The 17,110-nt window shown below is 33.9% G+C and overlaps 1 protein-coding gene across 2 annotated transcripts; it reads right to left on the minus strand.

Annotated features, from left to right (window-relative positions):
- Nucleotides 1-1,917: 1,917 nt before the first annotated feature.
- Nucleotides 1,918-14,097, minus strand: LOC113767986 (protein MICRORCHIDIA 6). Of its 2 annotated transcripts, none has more exons than XM_027312196.1 (20): nt 13,838-14,097; nt 11,170-11,465; nt 10,856-10,930; nt 10,700-10,734; nt 10,010-10,088; nt 9,838-9,927; nt 9,622-9,697; nt 8,743-8,821; nt 7,796-7,921; nt 7,446-7,544; nt 7,256-7,357; nt 6,946-7,092; nt 6,384-6,476; nt 5,358-5,409; nt 5,155-5,266; nt 4,584-4,735; nt 4,396-4,502; nt 3,029-3,108; nt 2,613-2,655; nt 1,918-2,245 (listed from the first exon to the last, which is right to left on the minus strand). In XM_027312196.1, exons 2-20 carry the CDS (start codon nt 11,423-11,425, stop codon nt 2,135-2,137), a joined length of 1,914 nt encoding a protein of 637 aa, XP_027167997.1. In that variant the 5' UTR covers nt 11,426-11,465; nt 13,838-14,097; the 3' UTR covers nt 1,918-2,134. The 2 variants fall into 2 exon arrangements, with proteins under 2 accessions (XP_027167997.1, XP_027167996.1); XM_027312195.1 differs by having other exon boundaries at nt 11,170-11,475.
- Nucleotides 14,098-17,110: the final 3,013 nt, after the last annotated feature.

A 17,110-nucleotide genomic window follows, 5' to 3' on the forward strand; every position in this document is an offset into this window, starting at 1 on the left:
TATTTCAATCAGCTTTAATGGCTGAAATGCAATAGTTGTAGGGTCAAAACTAGACAAATATAAAAGCTCCAGAGACATGGATTTTCTACACTTACTTTCTTATATCCAACTTACAAATTGTTGCATATATCTTTTTAAATTTTGATGAGTTAAATTTTTTCCTTTTTTGTGGGCGGAAGGTCTTGAATATAGAAACTCTTATTTACAATCTCTCTCATTTTGCTATCTAACCCAATCCTCCTCTAATGAGTTGAGGTTAACACTTATTTTTGCCAAAACACCGTTTTAGCAGTAGGAAGTTTGAACTTCCTTACAATAGTTAACTATGAGCCCAACAGGCTGCTGGCCAGGGAGCTACACACCCGCCTGTCAAATCAAGAGTTCAACTCCTAGCCGAGTAGGTTTGGGGTGGGCGTGTTTAGGGAGGGAATAGGGGAGGGGGAAGAGGATTGAAAAAAAAAATCTTGCTTACAACAGTTGTTATTGACTCATGTTTCTAAGTATTCTTAATGAAATTTTTAGCTGTGTTTTCAAGAAATTAAAAGGTAAAATTTTTGTCCATTAAAAATCTCATAGATATTGATTTTCAATTTCAATTATCTACTTCGTAAAAGAACATAGATTATATAGCAATACAAGGAAACACAAATTTTCCCTTGTTTCTTACCACTTTCACTCTTTTTTTTTTAATATCATAACGATTATATTGTTTCCATCAAAATCAACATGGCTCATATACAAGCCATTTTCCCTTGTGCTCCAAAAGCACAAGCCATCACTATCACAATTAAAAGGAAAAATTCTCCAAGAGTAAACTATCATGGAAAATTTGCTCATCTCATTACAGTTAACAGAAGAATAGAGTTGTGTTTAAAAATTATTATGAAAATGCCAATGAAAGTCATCATAAACTATAAGGTCATGATATTCAATATCATTATCTTTAGAATTGGCAACTAACTCTCAGAAGAGGGGGCATCATTGGGAAGATTGTTGATTACATGAAGATCATAACTCGAAACAACATGTATGGTACTTTAAAATGATAAAAGCAGTATATATATAGGAAAGGCTTCTCATAGTATATTGCTCATCTTTCTTGGTGATGGCCTTGTCTTTGGTGCATTAGTTTCCACTAATTTATGGTAAACATTTCAAGTCCATCCATCTACAAATTTTTTCTTGCAAAGATGCACCTCAATTTGTGTTGATAGGTATCCAGGAATCCAGGATCAACTTTTCTTTTCATTTCCCATGTTTGGATATTTATCAATAAACATACATTTTGCTGTCTTTTTTTTTTTGGAAAATAAATTTTGAACAATTTTATCAAAAGAAAATAGAAGTGTCTAACTGAAGACTTCAAAATTACTTGAATTCATACTTCAAAGGCCAACATGAGGTTTGATCCAAAATTTAGAAAGTATTAGGAAATTTTTTATCCAAAATTTAGGGGTATTAGGAAATTTATAATAAACAAACACAAAGTTTTCTTACATATCTCATTGTTAAATTATGGCTTCCCATCTACAAAGTGTTCATAAATTAACCATGATTAGAATCAAATGAGTAACACATTATGTGGTTACATTATGTGAACATAGTAGAAACCATCCCACGCGCACTCAAAAATAATTACAGTAATTGGTTTCTGAAAAAACAAACAACAATAGACTGATACATTAAAAAAAAATATAGTATGTAATTTTAATGAATTATTAATTTATGATATGAATCGAACCCACATGTTATGTAAAGATTTTTAAAAAATTATTATCTTATTATTTTATCAAAATTATTAATTTAACTCATTAATCCAAATCGAGACCGAAAAAAATTATTAATTTATTGAGTATTAATTTATAGAGATTTTAATGTAGACTCTTTTGAGTTGACGTCCCTATCTACATCAGTCGCAAAACAATCAGATACAAAAAATTCTCATAACAATCTGAAGTCTGAACACACTGGAGTCATGGCTTGCAACAATCTCCAGTTTGCTCAAAGCGGTAAAAATTTAACAACATTTGCATCCTTGATCAACAGCCTCTATACATGTTACAACAAGATCCCAACAAACTTAAGGCCGGAAGCTCAAAATACCAGTTATACTTACAAAGAAATCACGAGCTAACTAATGTGCATTAGATTTTTCTTCCTTGACTTTCTCTACCAACTTAAATTCAGCCAGCAAGCGAGAATGCTCGCGCCGCGCCTCTCCCAAATCTACCCTAAGGCGAGCCGCCTGTCACACATAAGAACAAATGAGCAGGTGGATCCATGATATAGCTTGTGGCAAATAACTACATAATAAGAAAGAAAACTTGTGATTCATCCATTCAAGTATTGTTGGTTAATGTGATCCAAAATGCAGAACAGTGTACAGTTGCATATGGGCTTCCAATCTTCCCCGACTTCAAAACAAGATTTTAAAAGCGTCAAGACACTTTGAGAACAAAAACGACGTTATTTAGGTTAGTTATTCCTAAATGGATCATGCTGGATTGAGGCAACCTGAGTATTAAATGTAATAAAGGCTCAATTTTCTTACTCATAATGAACTATAAATGGAGAATATAAGTTTGAAAGGGACATTTAGTCATTTGAATTACCTTGAGATTAAGTTCTTCCACCGTTTTCTCAAACTCCAAGCATCTGCATAGAAAAAGATGCGAAAGCTAAATATCCCAAATAAGATATGCCCTCCAGTGTGCATGCTTAATAAGTTCCATAATTTCAAGAAATACAGGGCTCCAAGGAAGAAACAACTATAGATTGTCACACATGCTCTTTTGCCCCTCAACAATGGAAATGAGAGCCATAATTCGTATTGTCCATTTACAAAGGTACAAGGAAGAGTTGCAAACAGCACAAGATGAAATCAGAAAACGTCCGCTCAAAGGGGAGTGTGGAAAAAGGAAGGGCTACCAAGGGACCCACCCCCGGGCCGGGGGGGGGGGGTAGTAGAATAGAGGAAGAGATCAAACAAGAGCAAGACACCATGGAAATTCATCAATAACAGACTTACTGAGCCTGGAGCTTTCTGTTTTCTTGAATCAAGTTAGCAGCCTCCCCGCTTTTTAACTCATCTGTTGCAGCACCAGCACGCTACACAAAACAAAGATAAATATTAGCAGCTAATCACACATATTACATATGGATTTAAACAACAAAAAAATGGTAACAATGGCAGATAAAGGTCAGATCACCTGTCATCCAAGTCCAAGTGGTCTTCCAGAGGCAAAAAAATAAATATAAAGGGGGAAGAGAAAAGCAGCAGAGAGAGAGAGAGAGAGCGTGGGTGTGACAGCGTTCAAAGGGAATGTGGAATAGAAGCATGAATAAGTGCTCATAGAAGTACAGGAGAACATGATGTCTATGCTACAGATAAAGAAAGCCAAGGAAAGAAAAAGTTCCAGTGCACCACAGACCATTGTATTCCTGATGCATGCACTAAATTTAATAAAGACAGCACTAAAGCCTCTACAAAAGCTGTCCTCCAGAAGGTGGAGATATGGACAGCATAAGATACTTATTTCAAGTGAAGGTTGCAAGTACATAGTACTTTGAGGACGCTGCATAAACTTGCACACTCAATGTAACAAAGAAACCAAGAACAGTATTCACTTCATAATACTATGCTGCAGCGAATGATCACTATGACCTTGCAAAAAATTTCACCTTCTTGATTGCATAATTAACTCCAGTTTAGAATCAAGTTCAGGATGCCAATCTAGGAACCATTTCACGCATTTATTCACCATTCTTTAAAGACTCATAACTCATTAATCTAAAAATGAAACGGCCTTTTTACTCAATTTATCTCTGCAGCACAACTTAAAAATTTAAAGCCCAAAATATTGTTTGTCCTCGTAAGCTTTTAGTAATTAGGATTTGTTTCACGAGGCATTTTTTCAAGTGTACTCTTAAACATATCCAAAAGAGAGCCCTATCTTTATAATACTCTAGAAGACCATATCTTTACACCTTACCGAGTTCTAATACGCTACAAAAGTTCAGTGTATGATTCTTAGAGTCTGGAACCACTTCTAACCTTCACCGATATGCTAAAGGGAGAGAGAGATTTAGAGACTCCCAAAACAACTTGAAAACACAGACAACCCAAATTTGTCAAACCTGTCAACACTATCATAATGTCATCTTTATACAGTATATTTAAAGGTATCATCCATCCAATTTCTTGGCAGAGGCTACATGAAACAAGTCTATAATTTTAATTTCTCAGTTAGTTTCTTCTGATATCTTAGCACTATAAAACCAAGTATGATATTGCAATTTTTTTCAATATACATACGAAGCCAATCATCTCCTTCTGATTAAGCCAAGACGCACATAATTTCCACCAAAAAGAAAAATTAAAGATATAGTATTTACCAGATTTTCCTGATTGCATACTGTTGCATTGGCTCCTATACCAACCTTTCTTCTCACCCTGTCAGGTTCCACATGATGATTGCTCTCTTTCCTTTTAGAGGGTGCTCCTACAGAATTACAAGGCATGATATTTACCCATTAACAGGTCAAAACTGGAAACCCAAATTGCATGTCTTAAGAACCCTCACCTTTTTGTAAGTTACAATCACTAGCTAAGTCATCTCTGGTTAACTGTACAGGTTGATAAATTCCATGATGCTTTCCTGAATCAGATGAAGCCTGAAAGGTCATTGCCCTAGCTCTTCTTGGCTGATAGCCAATGAGTTGACAATGATAGTCCCTGCAAGACAAAAGAACTTGGTTGGTCAATGCTAACCATCCCTCATGCACACAGAAAGTATTATGTAATGGCTCCATGCAAGAAGATGGATGCAAAATTCCATTGAAGTAATCTTTAATAACCTTTACATAATATGAGGAATAGATACTGAACCAAATAAAAACAAAAAACCAAAGGGATGCTCCAGTGGTCTAGGTTACAGCTGCAGATACACAAATTGTAAGAAAAGTTTCTACAGGCCAAGCCTATCACCTTTTAGGAAACAAATGCAGAGAAAGCATAAGTGCCATCTCTACCAATTCTAACAGAAAATGCTCTCAGAAAAAAGTAAGATAACATAGCAGCGAGCTAGATAAATTGCCTACTTGCCACTATTGAACTAACAACTTACAAGCACATAAGTCAATAAAATAGCTTACCAGTATTCCCGTGTCATTTCTTTTAAACGGCTTTCAAGCTTCTGAAAGACAGGAGTCTTCTCAAAGTCCTGTTTATTGTGTGTTGGCTGAATAAAATTTGCTTCTAGAACGCCTGAGAAGGAACATTGTAATTTAGCACCTAATTCATAGAATCCTGAGAATATAAGCCTTCCAACATGCCAAGATATATAGAGGATTCTTACCAACAACACCCCTGCCTCTACTGTCAGAGTAGCTAACCACATGCCAAAATGGCTGCAAAGATCATAAGACAATATCATTTATAGACACCAGAACAAGAAAAGACAATATCATTTATGCTTGACTGTAATTCAAAATACTGATTTTACCCATGCAATGTGCAAGGGATCAATTTAGTTATTCAAACTGTAGTTTACCTCATAATCAAACATTTCAAGGTATTTCAATGAACAATTATTAAGCTCTAAGCAGTAAAATATAAAGTGAGTAGCCCTCCTTGCCCAGACATTGTGACAGAAATGGAAATGGATGTACCAAAGATCACTCTGAGAAACTTATGCCAAAAAAGCATCACATTATATATAAAAGCAAACTTCTGACACATGAACCAGAATCATCTTCTAATGAAAAGAAACATGCTTTTATAGAATGCCAGTGAAACAAATCTGAATAATGCAAACCCGGGCTAAAGTTGCACTTTAAGATGAATAAAAGGATATAACTTCAGATAAGCAATTGACGATGTTCCTTTAACCTTTTGACCACGTGGAATGATGACAAGAAAGAAGAGTGTGGCAAATACAGCTTACCCTTCGTGTTTGTGTGTTTACATGTACGTGCCCATGACCAGAAAGCTTCAGTGATTTCATCTTCAAATTCAGGTCAATTCAGACAAACTTATTCATTAAAACATTTAGAAAAAAAATTAATCAGCTAGTTTGTGCTCTTCTAATTTCTTATATTCAATAGCATGTATGAAAAGGTAGTGGATCCCGTCCCTCTTGCAATTTGGATTCCTTTAAAAGAAAAAAAAAAGTTTCACATACCCTCTATATCTTCAAATATTTTCAAGGAACAAATCAATTGGATCCCTCTAATATTTTCAGTATTTTATTTATCAAACAGATCAAGGCCCACTCCAGAACCCATAAATGAGTGTACTGTTTAACAAAACTTTTAGACAACGTTAAAAGCAGATATATGTTACGCCTACAAATTATCAAATGAATCAATTCAGTGAGACTCACCAATATTAACCGATTCTTATGGTAGACATTGAAACCATGAATGTTGACCAGTGGAGCTTCCTTAAGAAAGCCAATTGCAGTAACAACCGTTCCCTGTATTCAGCAAAGTAAAATGGTAATTGTCCACGTGTAATACATATAAGGTTTACAATTCTTTGACTGATAGTGACATTTCAAACAGGTTAAATAATGACTTTGTCTGAAAGACCAAATATTAGAGATTAAAAGTGTTTTATAATTTGAGATGAGTATGCAACAAAAATATAGGTAGAAACCACAGGAGTCAAAATGGGGTGACTTAAAGATTCTGCAGAAGCATTCAGAATAAAATCTGAGATAGTAGTAGTAGCAAGACATCTGAATATCACATTTTTGAAATATCCCCACATGATCCAATGCACCAAACATAACAGCTGTGTCATTGAAAGGAAGTGTTTAAAGAATCGAAGAAATTGTGGTAGCTCCAGGAAGCATGTCAAAGTCTTCGTACAAATGGAATTAGTTGAATATGGTCATCATATTTTCACAGGAATAGAAAGGAGATTGAAAAATAATTTTGTACCTCTTTACATCCACCACTTTGAGGTTTGTATAAGATGAATTCTGGAAACTTCAAATCATTAGCAATACTATGATATTGAACACATTTTCCACGCAACATCATGCAGAAGTTTTCTGGGACTCGCAAATACAAGATGGACAGGTATGCCTGTTGCATTAAAATAAAGCAAGCATTGATGTCTTAGACACATTAGCATTATAAGGATGCTAGAACAGTGAGGGCTGGGAAAGGTCAGAAAAAACTTACTAATTATTAGTTCAGGGGGAGAGTAAGAAAAATTAATTACTCATCAGTAAACATTAAAACTTACACGGAGTGAAAAGCGAAGACGGTTAGCAAGATGCTGCTCACTTGCTACCATCATTCTTGCACTTATTTTGTTTGTATTTGCTACTTCAGAAATACGAATATCCTGTGATCAGAGTTAGTTAAAAAGAAGTCATGATACTGGAAAGACTGCAATTGATATAGTAATGACAGTTTAGAATTGTGCACAGTACCTCAGGATCTGATTCAAAATCGAGCTCCATTTGGCCATCATCTGTATACCATAAGCTAAAGATTATGACCTTTGTGCCATGTTGGCCAACGTCATCAAACTGGCCAAGGAAATGGAGGAGATAAAAGGGTAAAAACTTAAAAATGATCAACACCTTTCTTTCAAAATTAGAATATCAACTATAAGTTTAAAAGAAAATTTCCTGGCATGGAACAGCACAATCCCAGGAAGAACTAAACATAGACAAAAAGTAATAAGGCATCAACTAGAAAGACAAAAGGGGAAGCTTGAACAGGAATTACCGAGAAAGAACAATGACAAAAAAACATACTGCCTAAATTTTCCACTCACTTGCTTCAGAAGCTCTGCTTCTGTTGAATATGGAGACCAGCGCAGCAACAATGGAAGATTATTGATACATTGTGTATTGCTTAATTTGTCCCACACGTTGCTTTGCGTGTTAAACTCATAATCTACCTGCATTTAACAAGTTATCAACACCAAGTGATAGCCTCATCGTCAAATGTGCTATTAGTGCAAATACACATGTTATAGTACTCAAGGGCAATTTGCAAGTTATCACTAAATTAATAAAGCTACATTGCTACCAGACGTTTTACTCTTATCACTTAAACATTCACGAACCTGATATCTTTGTCTCTCCTCCCCATATTCTATTCCCTCCTTCATGTAAAAATTAACAATTGGAGTAACTAATAACTTTCACAGTATCAAATGCACAAACTTGACAGATTCTCTGGAGGAAGTCGTACATTTCTAATACTTAGTTTCCTTAAACAATTAAAACACCCGGCAGACATGTGTCCCTATGATAGGAGCCTCCAGAAACATTATATGCACATATACAATTACGTAATTGATGAGTGGAGAATCACCATAAATTCCATATAACAGAAAAGCAAGCATCTATTACATTTGTTCAAAATAGGACATGGGAGGGCAGAACCATTGAAACAAAATATTTCACGGACTATGGAATCAGTATGAGCTTATCTCATATCTAGATTTTGGTGAGCCAAGGCTTAAAAGATGTCAATGTAATTCATGAGTTAATGCAAAACAATTGCTTTAGGGTTTTAAGAAATGCAAGGAAATTTATAAAAAAATTGCAAGGAAATATACTTTTGGTATGTGAAAATTCAAGACTATGAACTTCAATATCAAATAATAAACTTCGGGCGCCATTCACATCTACCATAGGTAAGACGAAGGAAAGAAAAACAATTCAAGTGTGTAGATCAAAATTTGGCAGCAGATGACAGAATCGTAAAGCGAACCATTGGCACCACTATTCGGTCATGGCCAGTTTGTGTCAAGAATGTATAAGATAGAAGCCCAACGCTTTGTGTCAATTTCCTGGACATGATAAAACAAGATTATGAGATGGAAGGACTGAACTATACAAAAATACAAGAAATAGTTTAATCTACACAATGTGATTGAGATAATAACCAAAACTCCAGATATTTTGATTGAAATAATGACCAAATTCCAGATAATACACATGAAGTATATCAATAATGCAAACAATCCTATATAAGCATTCATAGCATTATTAAATTGCACAACTTAAGAGAAGGTCATATTCAAGAAGACCCAGTGGTGTCACTTTTGCAATTTCCGGTAACAAATAGCATGTACCACAGAAAGTTTTGGATAATGGATAATTGACAAATGACATTGCAAGTCCCTTGTATCAAGTCAAATGAAAGATAAGTGAGAAAAAGGACCGAAAATTGAAAGTCAAATTATTATTCACCCAGCAGAGACACAAAAGTTACTTTTTTCTGGCCTATAAGCCTTGAAAAGAAACACAAGGAGAGATTACAAGAGGAGAAATTCCACTGATTTACTCAAACTTATACCCCCTCAAATGTATCTTCCCTTCCACCGTTACTCTGATGCATATCTCTTTTTTTTTTTTGTGGGGGGTGGAACTCAGCTGATGGATACAACTAGGTAATCAATCCTGTATATTGTCTTTCTGTTGTCCAATGTGAAGAATTCAACATATTTTGTTGCTGTGCATGTATTTAAGCAACATCATAACATAGATTAGGTATTGCATATCTTGGACACCAAGAAGTCGACAATATAAATTTATCAAGCACCACTTGGGTAGTTTGAAAATGTAAAGAATGCACATCTCAACGAACCTGTTTTTCTTACAACGGCTGAACACGATAACATCTGCCCCAAGTCTCATAGAGCTGGTTTTAAACCCATTTCCATCTGAAAGTCAACAACTTGTTATTAAACATAAGTTGAAAGGAACAGACTGCCAGACGATAGCTATCAAGCCATCTCCATTGCAAAATTATAAATCACAAGTGTAACGTAGAAATTGCAAGATGATAGCTGGACATCCATACACTGGCCAATAGCTGAGTCTGACTTCTTATCTGAAAAGCCAAAACTCAGGCAACGCCGCATAGCTTCGGGATCCATTCCTCCACCATCATCTGAAATAGAAACCAATTTTATATCAATGGCGCAACTTATATAGGAACAACAGTGAAGTACTTAATGGAAAATATGGAATACCTTGTATGCACAGAGCTGAACTTCCATCTCTTGGATTCAATATTTTATCTACAATGACCACAGTCGCCCCATTTTCGATCTAACCAATAGATGTGACAGGAAGGACAAACACAAGTAAATGCATCAGCATGTTGCATGAGATAACTACGACGGCTTGGTTTCTAATGAACTCAAGTTGTAATACAAAACTTCATCCTCACACCTTTTTGGCATTCTATTTTCATAGGGCAGTAAAACAACTAAACATCCAGAAATCCTAGAGCACAGCATTCTCCATCCTCCGTCAACACTATGCTTTCTTTTCTTTTTATTCAGTTATTCGGGATATAGACCTTTCCAAATTTATGGTCCGCAGTTTTGGCAAAATAGAACATCATAGACTTTTGTTTTTTTTTTTTTACCCAAAAAGCAGTGAAAACCCTTTCAAAAACTACACAACAGCTGGATGGAAGAGACTCCAATCTAAAAAGGAATATGAAGTCAACAACACAGAGCATCTATAACTGCTGTCATAGAAAGCTATGCAGAGCAGGAAATCCTTATCATCACTTCATGATTGACATACAACAGTGTGAAGCATAAAACATCATAAAAACCTGAAATAACACTTATCATGATACTTTTGCACATATCTATGAAAGAGGAAACAAGAAGAGGCATGAAAATTTGGAACCATTCATGGAAACTTACCTCATCAATAGCATTGTCAAGCAGCTCTGCTATTGCTGTTGACATGAGCCAACGATAAAAGTAATATCAGAAATTAGGGAAAAAAGGTGATGTACAGAGAAAAATCTAAACTTCTTATTACCATATTGACTACTAAATAACAAAAGATGCACATACCACCAAAGGCCCATTTATGTGAAGTAGCATTGGAGTGGAGGAACTTGGGGTGTATATGCAGGTAATTTGCACCTTCTGTTCACCACCCAAAAAAAGTGTTAGTTTTGTAATTTGCATGTTAGAAGGCATGTCTTTGAGCATTAGAACAAGGGTATTACAAAGAAAGAGCTACAAACAAGTCTAAGCTTCAGAATCAGTCTGCTTAGAGCTGAAAATATGTCAAATCAAACCTAAATATATCCATCTCCACCATTTCACCTAGACGGAGTGATAAAGAGAAGAAAGTAGGAGAGAGAGTTTTGAAGCAGAAATACTTTGAAGGCTGGGCTTAGTAGAAAGTGTGTCATCATAGCTTCCAGCTTTCCAGAACTGGCGACAAAGTGGCGCCGAACCTATTGGTGATGTTGAACAAAGGCTTGAGTCATCAACTAATGATTGTTCTTCATCCACGGCACTTGTGCCAGAATTTCCAGCACTTAAAGCACTTGAATTTTTGTTTTCTTCAGATTCTTTCCCTACACAATGGAGCCTGAATGTTTGAGGGACTAAATCAACACACTCTTCTCGCATTGATCTTCTGCTCCAAATCAATTACTTTTACACCTGCTGCCTGGAATATTCTGATCACCACAATTAATCAGAATGTTTTGATATAATTCTGAAAATTGAAAAGTTCCAAAGAAAGACGATTAACAAAATTGAATGCGAAAAGGGTTGCAGCAAGACTCAAAAACGGCAAGCATCACATTCAATAATGTATCATTTATGTAATTTATGTTGCTCTGAACTGGAAACTATAGATAATTTATTTTTTGAATGTGTCTATTTGGCCTAACGCCTGGTCCCAAATCCAGAGTAAATATCTGTTATTTTAGGGGTATATTTGTTGGAAAGATGAGGTACAATGGTTGGCTGCCCATTTCCAACAGAATACCTTTTTGAACCTTGTTAGAAAGATGGCATTTGCTGATGCAGTTTATACTTTGTGGCAGGAGAGAAATTTCAGGCAGTTCAAGTGTAAATCTAGGCCAGCTGAAGTTTCGATTAATTGTACTGTGGAAGTGGTTTGTGGAACGGAGGCTGGATGGAGAAACATCCATGCACTCAAATTAATTGGGAGCTAGAATTGGATTGGAAGTTTAATATTATTATCTTTTCTACTGCCTAGTTTTCTTTCAGTGTAGTTTTGCGTTTTAGCGTGAGTTTGATTTTGCTGTTGTTTCGTGCCTTGTTTATGTAAACTTCCTTGCTTTATTTTAATAAAAATTTATTTCACTTAAATAAGAAACAATGTTCGAATGTAATTGTGTTTCATTAGGCGTACATAAATGTTTAGGAGGGTAATTAAATGGATTGTTGTATAAAAGCATGAGGTAAACATAAAAGTCATGTATCTATTGAGAAACTAGCAAGTAGTAAAGATTTCCAAAAGAAGAAGGAAACTGATCATAAAATTCTCACTCATTAACTTAAAATTCATGCAAAGACAAACACTGGCACATATATATTGGTTTAATTTATCCAAATCTGAACCCGCAGCATGTTACACACACACACACACACACATATATATATATGCATTTGTTTGCATCAATGTATTACCATAAATCGCTAGACACCCAGCAAATTTGGGATTGATCAGACAACCTGAAACGTGAATAACTGCCAATTTTATTGCTACTTTTGGCATTCTGAGGTCGGAAACTAACTCGTGCAAATGACTATTTATATCTTATTTGTTGCTTCACTACATTGTTTCACATAAATTGTAGGAATAAGAAGGGGGAAAAAACTTGTTAACATTAACCAAAGTAACTTTCCAATGTATTGAACTCTGCTCCTTCTCAGTATCCCAAAGAAGCCTACTTCTAGTGTTTCAGTTTCCATCTAAGCAGCATTCTAAGCTCCCAATTTCAGAAAGCAATCGAAAATGATCCACAGCCTAAGTAACCTCGGGAAAACTTACACTAAACAGATGTCAATGTTTTTGTTATGTAGACCAACAATGATATAGTAAGTATATGTATATTCAATATCAAGGTATAAAAATATGATCATTCAAGTATTACCACACATAGGTTCCATATCTTTCAAAATGGATCTCCTACTTCACCTAAATACTAATATTAAGCTCGACATCCAGAAATTTGATGATAAGACTCTTCAATTGACAAGAGTAGACATACAAAATCACAATCAAGGACAATCAAAATAATACCTAAGTCACTGAAAAAATAATTCAGTGAAGTGCAAAGTGTCAAGTAGTGAAGCCAAACTAATGAATCCATTTCTGCAAAGAACTAGGCAAGGCAATTGCCCAGCAACTTCATGAAGCCTATCAGACCAAATGCTTAAGGAAAACTTTAACTAAATCCAAACCTATAAACCAATTAAGCAATCTACACATATCAACAGTCTTGACATATACTGCAATCACCACATGCGACCCCACCAAAGCACAAGAAATTTCTTTTCATTGAGGCAAGACAACCTCATCTCAATTTGTGTCAGGACTAGGTGGAACTGCACCAATATTACTAGCCAAAGACTTTCTCAGAAAGAAAACAACTACAAGCACATTCAATGAAGCTCTAGAAAGGCTCAGAGTGAAGACTCAATGGCGGAGCCACATTGTTATGAAGGGGGGCCAAAACCTTCAAAAATCAGAATTAGAATGAAAATTTTAAAATTTTTCAATATTTCCCCAAAAACCAAACAAAACCCAGAACTCAGAAACCAAATTTCAGCTAAAAACATGCCAAAACTTAATTCAAGAACGTATAAATAAAGCAAGGAAAAAAAAACTAAACTCCACAGGACTCAAGGTTTTGCTAATCTGTTAAAACATAGAATTAGGCTGACAAATTGTTAAAATTTTTCCATTTTATCCTAAAACCAAAAAAACCCAGAACCCAGAAACCAAAATTCATCTAAAAACATGCCAAAATTTAATTGAGAACCCATAAATAAAACAAAACTAACCTTCACAGAACTCAAAGGGCTTTACTGATCTCCTTTGCTTGGATGGATCAAAAACACAAACTCTCCCAAATGGAAGCTCAACTTTTATCAACACACTAAACTCACAGAAAAGTTGATTTTTCTCCTTGCAATTTTTTATTTGAGAATGTTTGTTTCTGCCCCAAGAAAAGATATAAACCTTGTTTCAAATTTCACCAAGAATCTCATTGATGAATTGACAAGATGAGAGCCAAAAAATAACTCAAGGGCTAGGGGCAAGAAGGGGAAGTTGACATTTTCAAACCCTATGAGAAACTAGACAAATTTATTGTTGAGATATATCAACTTTAATTTTTTTTTTTTTTTGAGATATGCTAACTTTAAGTTTTTTGTTTTTTTTAGATATGCTAACTTTTTCTACACATGTTTTTAAATTATCTTTTATATAGTAGATTATTTTTTATATTAGGGTAATTTAGTTACCAGGTAAATAAATCTTTTTGTTACTTTTGTTGTTGTTGTTATGATATGTGTTAACCGATTGATGTTGATTTATTAACAAATAATTTAGTTAAGATTTTGCTAGTAGAAGATTTAGTTAAGATTTACTAGTAGAAGTTTGTTAAGATTTTTTAGGATAATGGTTAGTTGAAATTATGTTAGTTTGTTACTTGCAAATGGTGAGTTGAAATCTGTTGTTTTTGCATCTTGTTATGGGCAAAAGTTTTGTTCACATTGATTTGAACAAGTTCTCTTTTCATTATTAAACCTTTTAAACAAATTATAAAGGGTTATTATCACTTTACCCCCTTAACGTTTGATATTATTATCAATTTCCCCTTTAACGTTATCTTTTAGTCACTTTACTCCCAAGACTAACGATTAAATTTAACGGAATTTGTTAATTAAAATGAAAAGACATGTTTAACTCTTAAAATTATTATCACTTTACTCCCATAAAATATAATTTTATTATCAATTTATCCCTTGGAGTTATTTTGTAGGCACTTTATCCTACCATTAAATCAATTTAACAAGTTAAAAAACTTTAGAAGAAAATACCCTCCTCTTTGCATAATAAAAATAATAAAAAATTTAGAGTGATTTTTCTCCTTTTTAGTATCAAGAAAAAAAGTCAAAGTATTAATTTCTTTCTTCTTAACAATCTTATTAATATTGAAAAAAAATAGAAAGATGGAGAGGGGGAGAGAGAGAGAGAGAGAGATCATTTCTTTTTTTAAAAATTACAAATAAGAAAGAATTAAATAATTTTATTATTTTAAAATTATTTCACTTTTTTGTTTATCACCAAATTCCAATTCTAATCCCGACAACCTTAAAACAATACGATAATGTTAGACTTTTTTTTGGCAAAATCTAATTTTTTGTCTCCTTCTTTCCTATCTCTTTTTCTTTTCCTAGTATAAATAAGTGTGAAAAAAGAAATTTGAGAAAACTCTTTTATTTTATATTTTTCGATCTTTTAAAGTGAAAAAAAAGGGTAGGATAACCATTTCGACTTTTTCATTTCAATTATATATAAAAAAAGGGTAAATATATTTAAAATTTTTTGACCATACTAGTTAGATTAATGATGAAGTAAAATGCCTAGAAAATAATGTTAGAAACTAAAGTGTTTATATCACTATAATCCAAACGAATAAAGTGATAATAACAATGTAGTAATGCTATAAAATAAAAGGGTATTTTTGTTCAAAATTTCTTAACATGTTGAGTTTAATTACTTATTGGGGTAAAGTGACTAAAAGATAACGTTAGGAAGTAAACTGTAGTAGTGATATAGTTTAAGAGAGTAAAGTGATAATAACCCAATTATAAATTGCTGCCCAAATTTCCACTCTCAATACGCCTGAAAGTGGATTGGCAATTAGTTTCCTTTTTTATTTTTATTATTTGAGTAGTGAAAATTCCTTTATTTAGTTTAAAATTTTTTTGTTCTTTACACACATCAAATTTTAAGTGCAGTTACATTCTATTACTTGTTCCTTTCACATACAAATTTTGAAATTTTGTCTCTTTTTTTTATTTTTCTGTAATCGATCCCTAACAAAATTTAAGGCTGTCTATTTTCCAATAAAAGAAAGCTAAAAGAAATATACCTTTTTCCTTATAATAAGTCAATTATAAATCAATCACATTATCAACAATATCAGTAATTCTCCAATTCAAGAAATTATGAAAAAAACATTTTTTCCTTGTAATTAAGAACTGCAAAATCCTTTAACTATCTCTATAATCATGTGCACATGGCTTTAATTTGGATAGTTTTTGGTTCTCTTTCAAATTATAGATTTTTGGTTATTGAATTCTTCTCTTATCATTTCTTTTTTAAAATGTAATCACATGTTGATAGATTTCCTAATATTTTTTTTTTGCTACATTACTTTACACCTATCAGATAGATTTATTAAAAGCTAATATGTGATTCTATTTTGTTTTGGTTTCGTCGTATATATAGTATTTTAAATTTTAAATATATATTACTTTAGTGTTTTCTTGATATCCATTTAAGAACAAACCTTGTTTTGAAGATAAATAAGCTTCCGTGAAAATGCGCGGGTGAATAGTTAGTTCTAATGAAAGGAAAAGTATAATTGTATTTAGAGAAAGATAAGAAGACTAATGATGATTGAAGAAATTGTGCAAATAGTACCCTATATTTTTCATTTATTAATTTCCTAACCTTTAATTTGGAGATGATACAATGTGTCTGACATATATACAAGGTATGTATGACTTTGGTCGTAAAAACCCATCGCAAGCCATTTTTAACCTAAAAAAGTATGATGATATTTTCAACGGTTAAAAAGACATCAAAACCATGGGCCTGTTTGGAACCTGAGTTTTTTGATATTTTGTTTAAAACTTTACTATAGTACACTGTAGAAGTTTTTGAAAAATTTTTTTAAGATAAAAAACTTTTTTTTTCTTTCCTTTTCTTTTCTTTTCCTTTTTCTTCCTTCCTCTCCCCCTTCCCTTCCTCATCACCTCTGTCCCGCCATTGAAGAACCAGCAGATGGTCACCATTTTTTTTCCTCTTCTTTCTTTTTCTTTTTCTTTTTCTTTCTTTCCTTTCTCTTTTCTTTCCTCTCTTCTTCTTCTTCTTCTTCCTTCCCCCTTCCCCGCCACTTCTGCCCCCTGCTTTGAAGAACCAGCACCTCTGTCCCTTTTTTTCTCTCCCCCGGCACCTCTCCCTTCTCTCTCCCTCGGCACTCTGCCTTCTCCTCCCTCTCCCTCTCTGCCCCTCTTTTCTCTCCCCCGGCACCTTTCCCT

This window comes from Coffea eugenioides, chromosome 4 (genome assembly GCF_003713205.1).
Source record: "Coffea eugenioides isolate CCC68of chromosome 4, Ceug_1.0, whole genome shotgun sequence".
NCBI lineage: Eukaryota > Viridiplantae > Streptophyta > Magnoliopsida > Gentianales > Rubiaceae > Coffea > Coffea eugenioides.

Coding starts and splice junctions, on each gene's coding strand:
- LOC113767986 (XM_027312196.1), bottom strand. CDS start 11,425: ATGCGAGAAGAGTGTGTTGATTTAGTCCCTCAAACATTCAGGCTCCAT. Junction 9,928..10,009: donor TTCAGCTCTGTGCATACAAG/GTATTCCATATT, acceptor TTTCTATTTCAG/ATGATGGTGGAGGAATGGAT. Junction 9,698..9,837: donor AGACTCAGCTATTGGCCAGT/GTATGGATGTCC, acceptor GTTGACTTTCAG/ATGGAAATGGGTTTAAAACC.